This window comes from Heptranchias perlo, chromosome 16, assembly GCF_035084215.1.
Source record: "Heptranchias perlo isolate sHepPer1 chromosome 16, sHepPer1.hap1, whole genome shotgun sequence".
Lineage (NCBI taxonomy): Eukaryota > Metazoa > Chordata > Chondrichthyes > Hexanchiformes > Hexanchidae > Heptranchias > Heptranchias perlo.
The window spans coordinates 11,661,834-11,676,957 of NC_090340.1; the positions used below are offsets into that span (position 1 = coordinate 11,661,834).

A 15,124-nucleotide genomic window follows, 5' to 3' on the forward strand; every position below is an offset into this window, starting at 1 on the left:
CTTATTTTTCTTCTGATTAATTTAGGTCACACTTGTTTACACAGTGCTTGCTGATCCTGAGTATGTATTTATCCTGAACGATCGGCATTATGCCTTTAAAGGGTCACACTTGCCCTCTGGAGAGGTGGTGTTGAAAAACCCCTCCCCCAATCAATTTGTTTACGCTGTTCCCCTTAATTTCTTGATGACAGCTTTTTAAAAATGATATAGACTTGGTTCCTGATCTTCGGTATTTCTATCACATCAATTTTGATCATTCTGTGCTAGCCATCCCACAAGAGGGCCACAACTCCTGCATGTTTTCTGGGTCAATTAGCATTACTAAGTCAAGATGTGCACTGTCTCTTGTGGCTTCCCTGACGCACTGGGCCATGAAGCAATCATGCATTACATTTAACAATTCAGACTCAACCACTTGGGTATTTCCCAACTCCTACTTGGCTGATTTAAGCCCCATTAAATTAACCTTCCTGATTTCACAGATCCTTTTTATCTCTTCACAGAGCAAACTCGTTCTCTGTAGCATAACCCTCGTGTTAGCTGTGCTTTTATACACAAAACTAGGGTAGCTTGTTGTGTAGCTTTTTGGTGGGGGAGTCCAGAACAAGGGGGTACTTCTTTCACAAAAGGTGGTGGAAATCTGGAACTCTCTCCACCAAAAAGCCGTTGAGGCTGGGGGTCAACTGAAAATTTCAAAACTGAGATTGATAGATTTTTTATTAGGCATAGGTATTAAGAGTAATGGAACCAAAGCGGGTAGATGGAGTTAAGATGCAGATCAGCCATGATTTAATGGATTGGCAGAACAGGCTGGAGGGGATGAATGGCCTACTCCTGTGCCTGTGTTCCACCTCCCATAGCATCAACTTCTTTAACATCCCACATATCCCCAACATATAAGGTTACAACATCTCCTTTCCTATTGAATCTATCTATCCTGGACATGTTATGACCCTGTATGTTGTAATCGTTATCATGCTTTGGTGTCAGTCACATTGCTGATATTCCACCTAGACTGTAATTCTCTAATGCCACAACTGTTCAAGGATCTTATCCTAATTGTTCTAGTGCCCATGCTCACATGGATATTAAAAATCCTTCTCGATGAGTGTAGGGATGTGCCAAATAGATGACCAGGAATTTTGAGCTGGCTGCTCATCCTTGGCTTGTGATGGCCCAGAACGTCATCAGCAGTAGCTTGGGAAAGACTGGGGCAGGAGGGAAAGGAGGAGGAAAGAAAGTGCCCCTACTTTGTAAAATAAATCAAAAAACAATCAAAATCAGCTTCTAAGGTACTGAACAAAGTGATAAACCCAAGGGGACACTAGAAATAACCCTTACAACCCCAAACACCATTTTAAATGTGTGAGAAAAAGTACCAGAGGGTGTAGGAAACAGATTACATAGAATGTACAGCACAGAACAGGCCATTTGGCCCATCCAGTCTATGCTGGTATTTATGCTCCACACAAGCCTCCTCCTACCCCTATTTACTTCATCGCACACTATCGACATATCCACACTGAAATACAATAAATAAGGGGGGAGGGGGGGCATACATAAATACCAAGCAAAATGTAATTTTCATAAATTCTTATTTGATATTCTTATAGCTCATATTTGGATTATTTCAACACTTTGACAATCGCTTAGACCTGAGTATTTATTTTTGTTTGGGCAGGATGGGCAGAGTCAGAATTCACTTTCAATGAGTTTCACTGGGTACAGTATGAAAACATTGAACTTTCAGCATATAAAGCCTATTGGTGAAACATCACCTGTGCGTTTAAAAGATAAGCCTCGTTAAACATCGTGCTCCATGGATAGAACAAGGTATGTCAGAGCTTTATCGGTGCTGATGTATTTCAGAGATTTGTTTTAGGATATCACAGGTGCCATCCATTCTGTTCCATCTGTATCCAATTTATACAGCAGTTACTCAACTAATTGCAGCAGCTGGCCTGAAGTTGTTAAAATAAAATAATTTTTTCTACTGATTTATTTAAAAATTTGTCAAATCTAACAATTGAAAAGAAGTTACGATTTGAGTGGAATTGACCTTCCTGCGATGGCCTAGTGGGGTACAGTCACTGCCTGGTTTTGCAACAAATCCATCCAGACCGGAAGGTCCCAGGGTTGTCCCCTGGTCTCCGCTGAGTTAGCTGACCATAGGCAAGACCAGTTGGGGTGCTAGAGTTGATCTCGGCAGCCCAACACTGGGCAGGGGTGGCAGCAAATCAGCCAGGGTTTTGTCTTCTGATTCCTATGCGCACATGTCCGGCATGAGAATAGGATCAGGTTTAGCTACGACACCTTCCATAGTTGAATAAACTGACAGCACTCGATGTCTAGGCTAACGTGGTCTCTTGGGCAAGATACTGGATGGCGCCAAGCTTTCATGGAACTGTACCCCAGCAACACACAGGAGAAGACAGGAGAAAATTTGGGGGACAAAGTGATCAAAGTGGACTCTCAAAATATAGGTCACAGATCAATTTTACACGCAACCAAAACAATAGGGCGCGCAAGTGTGGGAAACATGTGAAAGATCCCTTAAGGTTCCAGTGCACAGAGCAGGCTGATGAAAGGGTTCCCCAAACTTGCTGATTGGTAACAAACTACAAGCAGCAGCAGTTCACAATATGAGACCCCATTAAAGCTTTGAATCAAACATTCAGATAGCTGTTCATCAAGTTTGTCCTTGATCATCCTGCACAATCTGGCTCGGTGCCAGTGGTTACTAATCTGTTCATTTATACATAGTTCATCACAGGCCCCAGCACCATAAATCATTCATCTGCCTTCCACTTTAATTAACATCTGCCGACACCCAGTGTACAGGCAAGTGTACAATCCAGTTTGAAGAACATTGGGATATAGTATATGAATAATTTGAGACATGACATATGGTAAGTGGAGCATGATTGGAAGGAACAGGTGATTTTGGACCTATGTTTCCCAAAGTTCTCCACTACTGGGGTTTTCCTTGCCTCATGTCTGGGTCTGTTGTAGAATCATTAATCATAGCAATCAATCTCTATCAGTCAACAATTCCATTCTCGTTGTATCGTGCGACTACCAGGATGGTAGAAGGCGAACTAGATGGACTGTGGTCTTTTTTTGACTAGCAAATCCTATGTTCCTAAGTGGATCACTGCAAACTCCCCAGCGGCTCAGTGAATAAATGCAAAACCTAGTGTACTTCTGAGCTGTGTAGTGCGGCAACATCTCAGGTTTGGTCAATATCGAGTTAGCTGAGTTCAGCCGCATGGCAATGAAGACAGTGCAATTGGCCAACATATTGCCAGACTAGGAATGGCCTGACAATACTCACTGTCTAGACTCAGGGACAAACAACGGCTACCTGGGTGAGGTGTTGAGGAGTTGCTTGTGCCAGTCAAACAGCACCCCAGCAGAAGCCAGCATCTTCTGGAGAAAAAGGGACAAAAAGATGGACTTTCAAATGTTGGGGCAGAAGGGGTATATGAAAGAGAGAGAGAGGGGGTAACTTTAACCCAACCTGCCCAGCGGGAAACTGACAGGATCGGGTCGAATGCTGTTTTTACACCCAGCCCGATTTTATTCTCAGTTGACTTCAACGGGCGGGCGATCTGACACTGTTAGTTTCCCACTAGGCTGGTTAGGTTAAAATTAAAACCAAAGAGAGAGAAAAAAAACAGGGGAAAAAAATGCTCTGCATTCTTCATAAACAGCATCGTTGGAGGACTTGAGTTAGATTTGCAGTTTGACACAACACACGACAATTTCAAATGAGCGGCCTATCGAAACTACATCAGGAATTTCTGCTTTCCAAGCCAAAGATTCTTGACGACAGTACCACTTTACAGATTCCATACCATTGGTAACAGACCTGGTGTGTTTAATACTGTACAGGGTCTGTGAAGGAAGCTGAATAGGTTTTTCTTTTCTTTTTCTACAAAGGAAGCTGTGAAAAAGCTTACCTAAGCTATACTAACAAAATGCCTCAGTGCCCCCTGACATCATCAATAAATATACCTGCCAAATTTCCCACAAGCAAGTACTGGAGGGCCCTACCTTGTGTGTCAGTGTCACCAGGAAAGGGTCGATTAGAGTCTTAATAGTCTTTTGGTCGCTCGGTGCTGAAGGCAGCATTTTATATCACTCGATGTGCTACAGATTTACAACTTCTACCACAATGACTGGTGAGACAACAGCTCAATCAGTGAACAGTAAATCCTTCCTTTCTGTAGATATCTCTGTGGAAAATGTCAAATTAAAACACACCCACAAATAATAAAAGTCTGGCCTAATTTTCTTCACCACTGCAGAATGGTCGGAAGGGTTGGATGACTGAAGATTCCAATAACACAGGAGGATTTTCAGATATTATACAAGTATTTATATTTGGCCTGATGCTATGAGAAGACATCACGGAGGTAGGCACTTGGACCTCAGAGAGTAGCTCTCAGTCAAAGGCCCACAACCTCTTCCCCCCACTCTCCGCTTTTTTTTATTTACCAGAATGATACCAGTCCCTATTGTGCCTGATGGGGACAATCCAGGGGGACGATGCCTATGTTTTCTGCTGCCTGCAACAACTGCCCTCAAAGGCCTCTTGAAAAATGGAGTGCCAGGCACCATTGGAGGCAATGGGTTTGTAGGGTCACAGGGATGCTGGCAATGCACGCACACATTTGATGTAGGGTTGCCAACCCTCCAGGATTGTCCTGGAGCCTCCAGGAATAAAAGACTAATCTCCAGGACATTGCTGCGAGCAACTCAAGAGAACAATTATAGGAGCATTTAAAAATTGTGTTTTAAAAAAAAATTATTTTGTTTACTAGTTATAAAAATATTGGACATGGATGAAAAGGCAGTTGGATTGATAGTCATGAAATCATCCAATCGGGTAATGACGTGTTTATTCACTATTCAATTGGCATGGGAAGGCAGTTCATCGCGAGGATGGACATGTCGGATGACCAATGGCAGGAGTATGTGGGCGGGGCGGATAACGGCAGGAGGTCATGTGATGACACCTCCAGGAATATGTCCAACCAGAGATGGCAACCCTAATTTGAAGGTGAGTTGCTCCTGACATCTGCTGTCCCCCTAACTATGACTCAAACCTGTGCTTCTTAGTTGTCTATTGACCAACTCTTACAGGAGGGGCAAGCGGGATCTCTTTGGGATTAAGCTGGCTCCAATAGGACACAGCTGACAACAGGAGATTGGAAACAATCCAACCCTCTGTGCAAGATCGGATTCATGAGCCAGTCAGGTCCACAGTATTCCAGGCCACTGTTTAGGATTGACCAGCCAGCCTCACTCATTCGTGGGATCTGGAAGTATGGACCGGTCACTGAGGATTGGTATTCTTCCCACTTGGATCCAGATAACTCTGCAAGCCAGTGGTCTAATGGGTAAGGTGGACCTACCTGGATAAGCAGCGGGCAGCTTGCTCATGCTGTGTGCTGGGAAGTTGTGCAATTTTAGTTGGATAAACACCAGCAGTACCCCAATACAAACTTGAGGGTTCCTAAGCCCTGGTTCCTGCCAACCTAATGCAAGCTCTCTGGACTTTGGTAAGTGGGGTGTATCCTTACAGGGAGACAGTGTGCCTTCCATCATGGACAAATAGAAGCTCTACTTACGTGGATTTTTGATAGCTTGGTTTGGAGATTGTAAAAGATGATGATGGACTGCTGCTCGGCTGTGATACCCCTACAGTTCAATAGCAGCTCAAACATGAAGACCACTTGGGTGAAGCTCTGGAGAGCTGGATGAGTCACCCTCTTCAGGAGAGGAGGGACAGGAAGTCACACCGTTACCTGCTACACCAGACTTTTCCTTTAGCTGGCACCACTGGTCTGGACTGCAAGTTATTCCAGGGTTACTGGCAACAGCAGTCACTTAACAACTGGTGCCACAGTTCTACACAGCAGCGTGATCTCCACAGCTTCTCTCCCCCACCCAGCCAATAAGCAGTACATTACCCTCTGGATTGGTGGGTCCATTCGATGCTACGTCCAACACTTCCCATGTCCTCTCCTAAAGGCAAGAACTGGCAAGCTATGTGCCTTTCCAAAAGGCTGCCCAGTGCAATCCCTACGTCGATGCCACAGTCTCGGAGGCATTGGTTTGTGCCAGCACAGGGTTACTACCAGGGTTGCTAACCCTGCGGGATTGCCCTGCAGTCTCCAGGAATTAAATATTAATCTCCTGGGCACGTCTGCGAGCAACTTGGGAGAAAAAAATCATAAGGGCACTAAAAAAAAAACCTTCTTTTCATTTGCTTTGAACATTTTTGTTAATTAGTTATAAAAATACCGGAGATGGGAAAAAAAAGGCTGTGTTTGACTGGACGGAACGGTTGGAGGTGAAGAAACCTCCAGGAAAACGGAGCGCAATTCCCCCACTATTGATTCGACCGTCTTTGAACAAGGTTCTAATTATTCAGGTGAGCAGCGACACCTTCATTGATGCTGATAATTAAATGATAATGATCTCATCTCTCAAAACAGAATCATGCCTTGGCCCCGACCTGTTCCTTTTTGTGTTGTAAAGGCCCACGGCAACACAATGTTTTCTTGCTAAATATTTTCAGTCGTGAAATAAATGTACCCAATTTCCAAGAGCTTCATATCTAGTTTTCTTTTCCCCCCTAACCTCCAGGCAGCCAGATGAAATTGTGTTTCATTTTTTAACACCCTGAGGGAATTTTGATCAGCCCTGCTTTTACTGATATTAAGAGAATAACTGAAGCTACAAGCCCTCAAGGAGAAAAAAATTCCTTCAACACGCTGATAAGAACAGAGCTACAGTGAAAGAGAGAGAGGAAGAAATCTCTTATGTTGTGAACACCAATCCCTACAATAAAGCCGCAAGAGATTTGTAAAACTTTATCAGAAAAACACACTATCCCTTAGTATCAAAGTTGAAAGAAAAATAATGAATTCAAAACTAGTACAGCCCTGGGATTAAAGTCACGGAAATTGGTTTTAAAAAGGATAAATATATATATTTATATACAAATCAATAGCTGAGGGATTTTCAACTTCATTCCATTATGTTCTGATTTCAAGCGTACAGAAGTTAGAATGAGAAAGGCCAAGTTAGGTAGGGGGATCCTTTATGGAGAAGACTTAGAAGACAAATATTTAAGTCAGGAAGAAGCCGAGGTCATATGGGGTCACCGGAGGCCAAGAGTCACATGTGAGCCACACAGACCAGAAGGCCCCAATAGATCCCCAGTCTTTCCTAATTGAGCTGACCTGTGGGTGGTGGGGGGGTCAAAGACAGAATCAGACTCAACTGTGATGCCCTCCATGATTAAAAAAAAATCTGCCAACATGTGGGCTGCCAAATAGCCACGTCGGTGAGGTAACCGAGGCTGTCTGGTACCTGCGGAACCATAGCTGAGCAAGTGTCGGAGTCTTCAGGAGACTGGGAGAGAACACTGGTGGGGGAAGAATATGCAGGTTATCCTATAGTTACAAATAATGAGAAGTACATCATTGCTTACTTAAGCAGATTTGGTGTTTCATCGAGCTTCACCTGTGTTGGACTTGCATTTCTACAGTTCACATTGAGTAATAGTGAGCAATCGACTGCATCTGGTACAGTTTTAGACACATCTGTGCACTCCACATTTCATTTATGTCTTGGTGTCAACTGCCGTATTTGCAGCATAAGCACACTACAAATTGGATACCAGTTACTGGAAAGAAGCCAGCATATGAGAGAGGGAGCCATAAGACTCAAGATGGAGAAAATGGTAGTCATCTGTCCGGGGTCTAAGATGCAGAAGCCACACATGTGCCATGTGCCTCCCATGCCTCCAAAAGCTGTTGAAGGACATGTAAAATGCAAATGTGAGTCATTTATCAATAATTAAAACCACTTTAGCCAACTAACGAACAGTGATAGTTAAAAAACAGATGACTCAACTGATCTGAACTACACCCCAACGAGGAGTGATTGCCTTCAAAAGAGGGGAGGGGAGAAATTTGGTAAAACAAAAACGGATGTGGTCATAACAGAGCAGTCTGATTTCGACATTCCTGAAATCGTGCACCCACTGTGGAATTCAAATTCGATTTTAGTTGATCATCCATTTCTCAACCAACAACAACTTGTCTATAAATAGCACCTTTAATGTAGTAAAATGTCCCAAGGTGCTTCACAGAAGCATTATCAGACAAAATTTGACACATAAGGAGATATTAGGACAGGTGGCCAAAAGCTTGGTCATAAAGGTAGGTTTTAAGGAGTGTCTTAAAGAATCATAGAAGTTTACAACATGGAAACAGGCCCTTTGGCCCAACAGGAGGAGAGAGAGGCGGAGAGGTTTAGGGAGGGAATTCCAGAAATTAGGGCCTAGGCAGCTGAAGGCATAGCCGCCAATGGTGCAGCGAAAGAAATCGGGGATGCGCAAGAGGCCTGAATTGGAGGAGCGCAGAGATCTCGGAGGGTTGTAGGGCTGGAGGCACTGAATATTCCTGGGGTATATTTCCCTGAGTGCCAATTCCCATTCAACTTGTCATTCTTTATATGTGAACCTAGACAGTAAGTGTTGGCAGGCGGTTTGATGATGGAGGGCATCACAAGCAAGTCTGACCCTGCCCTCACCTGGCATCCTCACAGACCCACTTCCATTAGAAGTCACTGGATAGTGAACAGGATCTGGAGTTGTAGCTGATGTTCCCCTCCCTAACTCAAAGGCACTGAGGTGACTATAGCATCACAGTGTCTGTCCCTGCTGAGAACAGCTAATGCAGAACAGGGCAGGAATCAAACCGGCAGTGATTTAAATCTGATTCAATCAGCCGACTAATGAAATAATTGGGGTGAACTTCACAGAGATGGCAGGGGAGGAAGGAAGATGATTCACAACAGTGGAGCACAAAGTATTTCTTGATACATAATGACGATATAATGGCCAATGGCTACTTAGTACAAACAACTTTAGGAGAAATCTCACTTAAGCCAACACTTTAATGTTGTGCGATACACTTCTTGTATGATGCAGCATAATTCATCACCTCAAACTACTCCCACTACCACTGTCAGTGAGCGACCTGTTACCACCAGTATTTTACCCTAGTATTGCGTAGCTCAAAATACTCCTCTAGGCACAATAGAAACAAATGGGTATGATCTCATGACCATTACAGAGACGTGGTTGCAAGGTGACCAAGGTTGGGAGCTAAATATTCAGGGTTATTTAACATTTCGGAAGGATAGGAAAAAAGGTAAAGGTGGTGGGGTAGCTCTGTTAATAAAGGATGAAATTGGTACAATAGTGAGAAATGATCTTGGCTCAGAAGATCAAGATGTCGAATCAATTTGGGTGGAGGTAAGAAATAGCATGAGAAAGAAATCACTGGTGGGAGTAGTAAATATGCCCCTTAACAGTAGCTACACTGTCGGGCAAAACATAAATCAGGAAATACGGGGGGCTTGTAAAAAAGGTAATGCAATAATCATTATTAAGGAAATAGTAGCAGGACATTTGGAGACTCATAATACAATCAAGGAGAATCAACATGGTTTTATGAAGGGGAAATCATGTCTGACAAATTTATTAGAGTTCTTTGAGGAAGTAACGGGCAGGGTGGATAAAGGGGAACCAATGGATGCAGTATATTTGGATTTCCAAAAGGTATTCGATAAGGTGCCACATAAAAGGTTATTGCACAAGATAAGAGCTCATGGTGTTGGGGATAATATACTGGCATGGATAGAGGATTGGCCAACTAACAGAAAACAAAGAGTCGGGATAAAAGGGTAATTTTCAAAATGGCAATCTGTAACTAGTGGGGTGCCGCAGGGATCAGTGCTGGGGCCTCAACTATTTACAATATATATCAATGACTTGGATGAAGGAACAGAGTGTCTTGTGGCCAAATTTGCTGATGATACAAAGATAGGTGGAAAAGCAAGTTGCGATGAGGACACAAAGTGTCTGTAAAGGGATATTGACAGGTTAAGCGAATGGGCAAAAATTTGGCAGATGGAATATAATGTGGGAAAATGTGAAGTCGTCCACTTTGGGAGGAAAAATAAAAAAGACAATATTATTTGAATGGAGAAATACTACAAAATGCTGCGGTACAGAGGAATCTGGGTGTTCTCGTACATGAAACACAAAAAGTCAACAGACAGGTGCAGCAGGTAATCCGGAAGGCAAACGGAATATTGGCCTTTATTTCGAGGGGGATGGAAAATAAAAGCAGGGAAGTCATGCTACAACTGTAGAGGGTGCTGGTGAGACCACATCTGGACTACTGCGTATAGTTCTGGTGCCCTTATTTAAGGAAGGGTCTACTTGCCTTGGAGGCAGTTCAGAGAAGGTTCACTAGATTGATTCTGGGTATGGAAGGGTTGTCTTATGAGGAAAGATTGAACAGGTTGTGTCTATACTCATTGGGGTTTAGAAGAACGAGAGGAGATCTTATTGAAATATATAAAATTCTGAGAGGACTCGATAGGGTGGATTCTGAGAGGATGTTACCCCTCATGAGGGAATCTAAAACTAGGGGGCATAGTCTCAGAATAAGGGGTCACCCGTTTAAGACGGAAATGAGGAGGAATTTCTTCTCCCAGAGGGTTGTGAATCTTTGGAATTCTTTACCCCACAAAGCTGTGGAGGCTGAGTCATTGAATACATTCAAGGCTGAGTTAGACAAATTTTTGATCAGCAAAGGAGTCAAAGGATATGGGGAAAGGGCGGGAAAGTGGAGTTGAGGTAAAAATCAGATCAGCCATGATCTCATTAAATGGCAGAGTAGGCTCGAGGGGCCAAATGGCCTACTCCTGCTCCTACCTCTTATGGTCTTATAACCCAAGTTTGGAAGAACCAGATCTGTAATTCTGCTCCAGAATACTTTTCACAGTTCAACTAAGACCCGGACAACAAAATCATGAGTGCACTGTTACAATTGCTGAAATTCTGGAGGCAACAGTAGTGGTGTCATTGCAGTGTCTATTTCTGTAGAGTAGCCCTGTGGGTTATGCCCAATGCACATCACTGTTGAATCCACAGTGACAATTTCAGCCACGGCGCATTTGAGGATCTTGCGATGTAATGGTGGTGTGACATCACGATACACCAGGAGCCCCGAAGAGTGCCAGAAACCTGCACTGACACTAAGATTCTTCATATGACAATTTACTGATCAGAGCTCGGCCAGCAGGAGTTGGAGACACACGGGTAAACTTCAATCTTCATCACCTGGGTGGTAATGTAGCGGAGCTGATCGCTCGCTGGCTGTACAACCCGCCTGATTTTCAATTCAATGGAATGGAATAGGTTCTTTAACAGGCTGGTTCTTTAACAGGTGGGCGATCCGCTCTGAAAGATTACCCAGGCAGTGAAGATGAAAGTACACCCCCATCTTTCCCCTGCAAGTGAACTGGGCCTTTCCATGAGTGGTGGTCAGTACAGAGAGCTGCCCATCCGCTCTCTTGATCCAAGGTGAGGCGACAAATTAATGTCGATGTATCACAAGGAATCAGAGAAATCACTAATTCAGAGATTCACAGACACAATCCCTTATAGGTGATAAGCAGATAAGAATGACACCTAAAAGCTTTTGAAAAAACAACTCACGTCTGGATCAGACGACAGCAATACTCACACTTCCTAAGGAATATTAAAGGAGAACAATGGAGGGTTGCAACACACATCCACGACATTTTGTGCCAGCTTGGCAAGGAGCTCATAAATGTGAGAAATGCAAGTTTGTCTGCCTGGGCTGGTCCTCTCTGTCCGGGCTGGTCCTCTCTGTCCGGGCCGGTCCTCTCTGTCCGGGCCGGTGCCGTTTGACTGCGTTGATCCTGTCTGTCTGTTCTGGTCCTGTCTGTCTGCATTGGTGTTGCTGTCTACACTGGTCCTGTTTGTTTTTCTTGAAGAAGTGGTTGTTTGAACAGTGCTGCACACTTTGGGTGTCTCTCTGCACCATTTCTTGGATAGGGCAGATTTAGAGGCACTATGCACAGTGGGTGAGGGACCCACTGTGTATACACACACAGAATATGATAGTCTGATACATTGGGCTGTGGACTGATCAATTTTAGATTCACACCTGCCACTCCTACATTCAAGAATGCTCTAGGGTGGGTGGAGCGGGGGCTGCTTGGCTAAGGGTTGACATTTCCACATGGGTGAGGGAGAAACTCCCAGGCCAGTCACTGGACACCACTCCTGCTGGCTGCTGGCCAGCTGAATTGAATGCGTCAAATGCTTGGCTCCTGGAATACTAAGGAGTATAAATTACGTAGCTTGAGGCTGAGCAAGGGGTTTGCCACTGACTCAGTGAGTATGGACTTAATACAGCCACATCGCAACACTGCCATGTTTATGCTGGGGAGTTCCAGTCTAAGATGGTAGGCCGGAAGGTCAGAACCGTGCTCCTCTGACAGTGAGAAATTGGAACAGGCCAGACTGACCAAGTTCAATGCCCAGTCTCCACTGAGTCAACCGATCTCAGTGTGCGCAGTAATGGAGTAATATCATTGGCCTCACCTTCCTGGGCTGTGGGATGGGGGAAGGGAAGTCAGCCAGTGTTCCCGCTCCTGAGTGAAAAGTGCATGTAGGTGAACAGGATGGGGCTCAGCTGTGACACCTGGACATTTGAACCACCTGCCAACACTTACCGTCCAGGCACCCACATGAAAAATAGTCACTTGCAAAGGGGAAGGAAAAGGGTGAAAAAGGCAGTTGAACTCCTGTTCCTGATTACTATCAGTGATCCTGGCTGTGTATATATCAGATCGGGACAGGTGCAGGCTAGGCAGGGTTGCCCATCACAATGAAATAATCAGACGACATTCACTGTATAGGCTCCCAGATGGAGAGTGGCCACTTGGGCCAGGTACCAGAGGATGTCAATTACCTGTGGGGCTCCACCCCTTGGAGAGAAAAAAAACAATTCTAATCTCAGGCATCTGCACTCATTGGTTTGATCCGCATGAAAAACAAAAACCATAGAACCATACAGCACAGAAGGAGGCCAGTCGGCCCCTCGTGCCCGTGCCAGCTCTATGCAATAGTCCCAATCCCCTGCTCTTTCCCGATAGCCCTCCAAATTTTTCCTTTTCAAGTATTTATCCAATTCCCTTTCGAAAGTTATTATTGAATCTCCTTTCACCACCCTTTCAGGCAGTGCTTTCCAGATCATAACAACTCACTGCGTAAATAAAATTCTCCTCATGTCGCCTCTGGTTCTTTTGCCAATTATCTTAAATCTGTGTCCTCTGGTTACTGACCCTTCTGCCAGTGGAAACAGTTTTTCCTTATTTACATTATCAAAGCCCCTCATAATTTTGAATACCTCTATTCAATCTCCCTTTAACCTTCTCTGCTCTAAGGAGAACAATCCCAGCTTCTCCAGTCTCTCCACAAAACTGAAGTCCCTCCTCCTCATCCCCAGGTTCTGTGGCTTTGCATAAAGCAAAAATTCTGGACTTGTTACAGCCAACTAAGGAGTGCGCCCGTTGGAATATAAAACAGGTTGCAAAATGTGGATGCTAAGCTGCTGTTATGTTTTGAATTGTAATTTTCTTTTTCAAATACAAAGATTACAACACGAAGTGGTACGATAATAAACAAGCTTCAATGCATTGTAGCGGCAGAGCAAACAGAGGCCTTGAGAACTGCAGGTCCCTGCTTCAAGTGAGAAGGTGGTAAACGTAGATAAAGGCAAACACGCTGATCCTTTCTCTTTTAAATGAATGCTTTCATGTGCTGGCTGCACATGGAGGGTACTCCACCAGAGAAAGCAATTTAGAAACTAATTGCAGTTCATAAATTATCTTCCTGTAGCACGGAGCCCAGGAACGGATGTCATTTTTCTTACTTCTCTTTGTTTGTTTAAATCATATTCGCTCCCCCCCCCCACCCCCATCAAACTGATTCTACAGTAACAATAAATCAATTCGTTCTGCTAATGGTTGTAAATCAAGAGTGTTGTGTTGCCCACCAGAAACCTTATTCCAATGATAAGGGATAACAGCATCTCTCCTGGGATAGACTACAAACAAGCCCGCGTTGATGCACTGTGTTTATACTCCATTCTGTACTCACCCATACAAAGCACTGACGGGTCTCTTCTGTCCCGCTTTGGGTCGATATGGTTTGGGCTCCCCAGCCATGTTTATATCTGCAAAGAACGAGCATATAGATTTTAAAAAATACTTTTATATACATTATTTGTATACATCTATATGTAAATAAAATCATCTGTCCCTTCTACTCCCTGGAGTATTTGGAATGCCTTGTGGATGTGGCTCAGTCTGAGATTGCACCGATACTGTGACAACAGGCTCTATATTATACGGAGCGAAATGTTAATCACTCCTCCTCTCCTGAAGGCACTGTCTGGGGTAAGGCACCAAGTCCCGTTCTCCCATCTCCCCTGTGCTCACTGACCTACATTGGCTCCCAGTCCGGCAACACCTTGAATTTAAAATTCTCATCCTCGTGTTCAAATCCCTCCATGGCCTCGCCCCTCCCTGTCTCTGTAGCCTCCTCCAGCCCTACAATCCTCCGAGATTTCTGCACTCTTCCAATTCTTGCCTCTTGCGCATGCCCGATTTTAATCGCTCCACCAATGGCAACCATGCCTTCAGCTCCCTAGGCTCTGGAACTCCCCCCGAACCTCTTCATCTCTCTACTTCTCTCTCCTCTAAGTAGCTCCTTAAAACCTACCTCTTCGACCAAACCTTTGGTAACCTGTCCTAATATCTTTTTATGTAGCTCAGAGTCAAATTTTGTCCGATAACGCTCCTGTGAAGCACCTTGGTTCGCTTTACTATGTTAAAGGTGCGATATATATGCAAGTTGTTGTTGTTGTTGCAAAGTTCCACGGGCTCCACATGCCCTCTGGTATTTTATGTAAGGGGCCATTCTTCATGTGGGAGCCTCAACGGTGAATATCAACAAGCTATCCAGCAATGGTGGGTGGGGTTACCCACAGCCCAGCCTGATCCTGTCCTCACCTCATGTCCAGGTGTGCACATTTTCAGCAGATAGTGACCAGGAGCAAGGACCCCGGCCAATTTCCCTTGCAGGACAGGATAATTCGAGGGGCTTGGAGACAAAAATCTATAAAGCCCAGAATATCGAATGGTAAAGTTA

At 44.3% G+C, this 15,124-nt stretch overlaps 1 protein-coding gene across 2 annotated transcripts in view; it reads right to left on the reverse strand.

Annotated features, from left to right (window-relative positions):
- The window catches only part of LOC137333488 (RNA-binding Raly-like protein), a 1,248,502-nt gene that overhangs the window by 246,329 nt on the left and 987,049 nt on the right, over nt 1–15,124 (reverse strand). For both annotated transcript variants that reach the window (XM_067997653.1, XM_067997655.1), the window contains exon 5: nt 14,072–14,147. In XM_067997653.1, the coding sequence (XP_067853754.1) occupies nt 14,072–14,147 (76 nt within the window). The remainder of the gene's footprint in view (nt 1–14,071; nt 14,148–15,124) is intronic.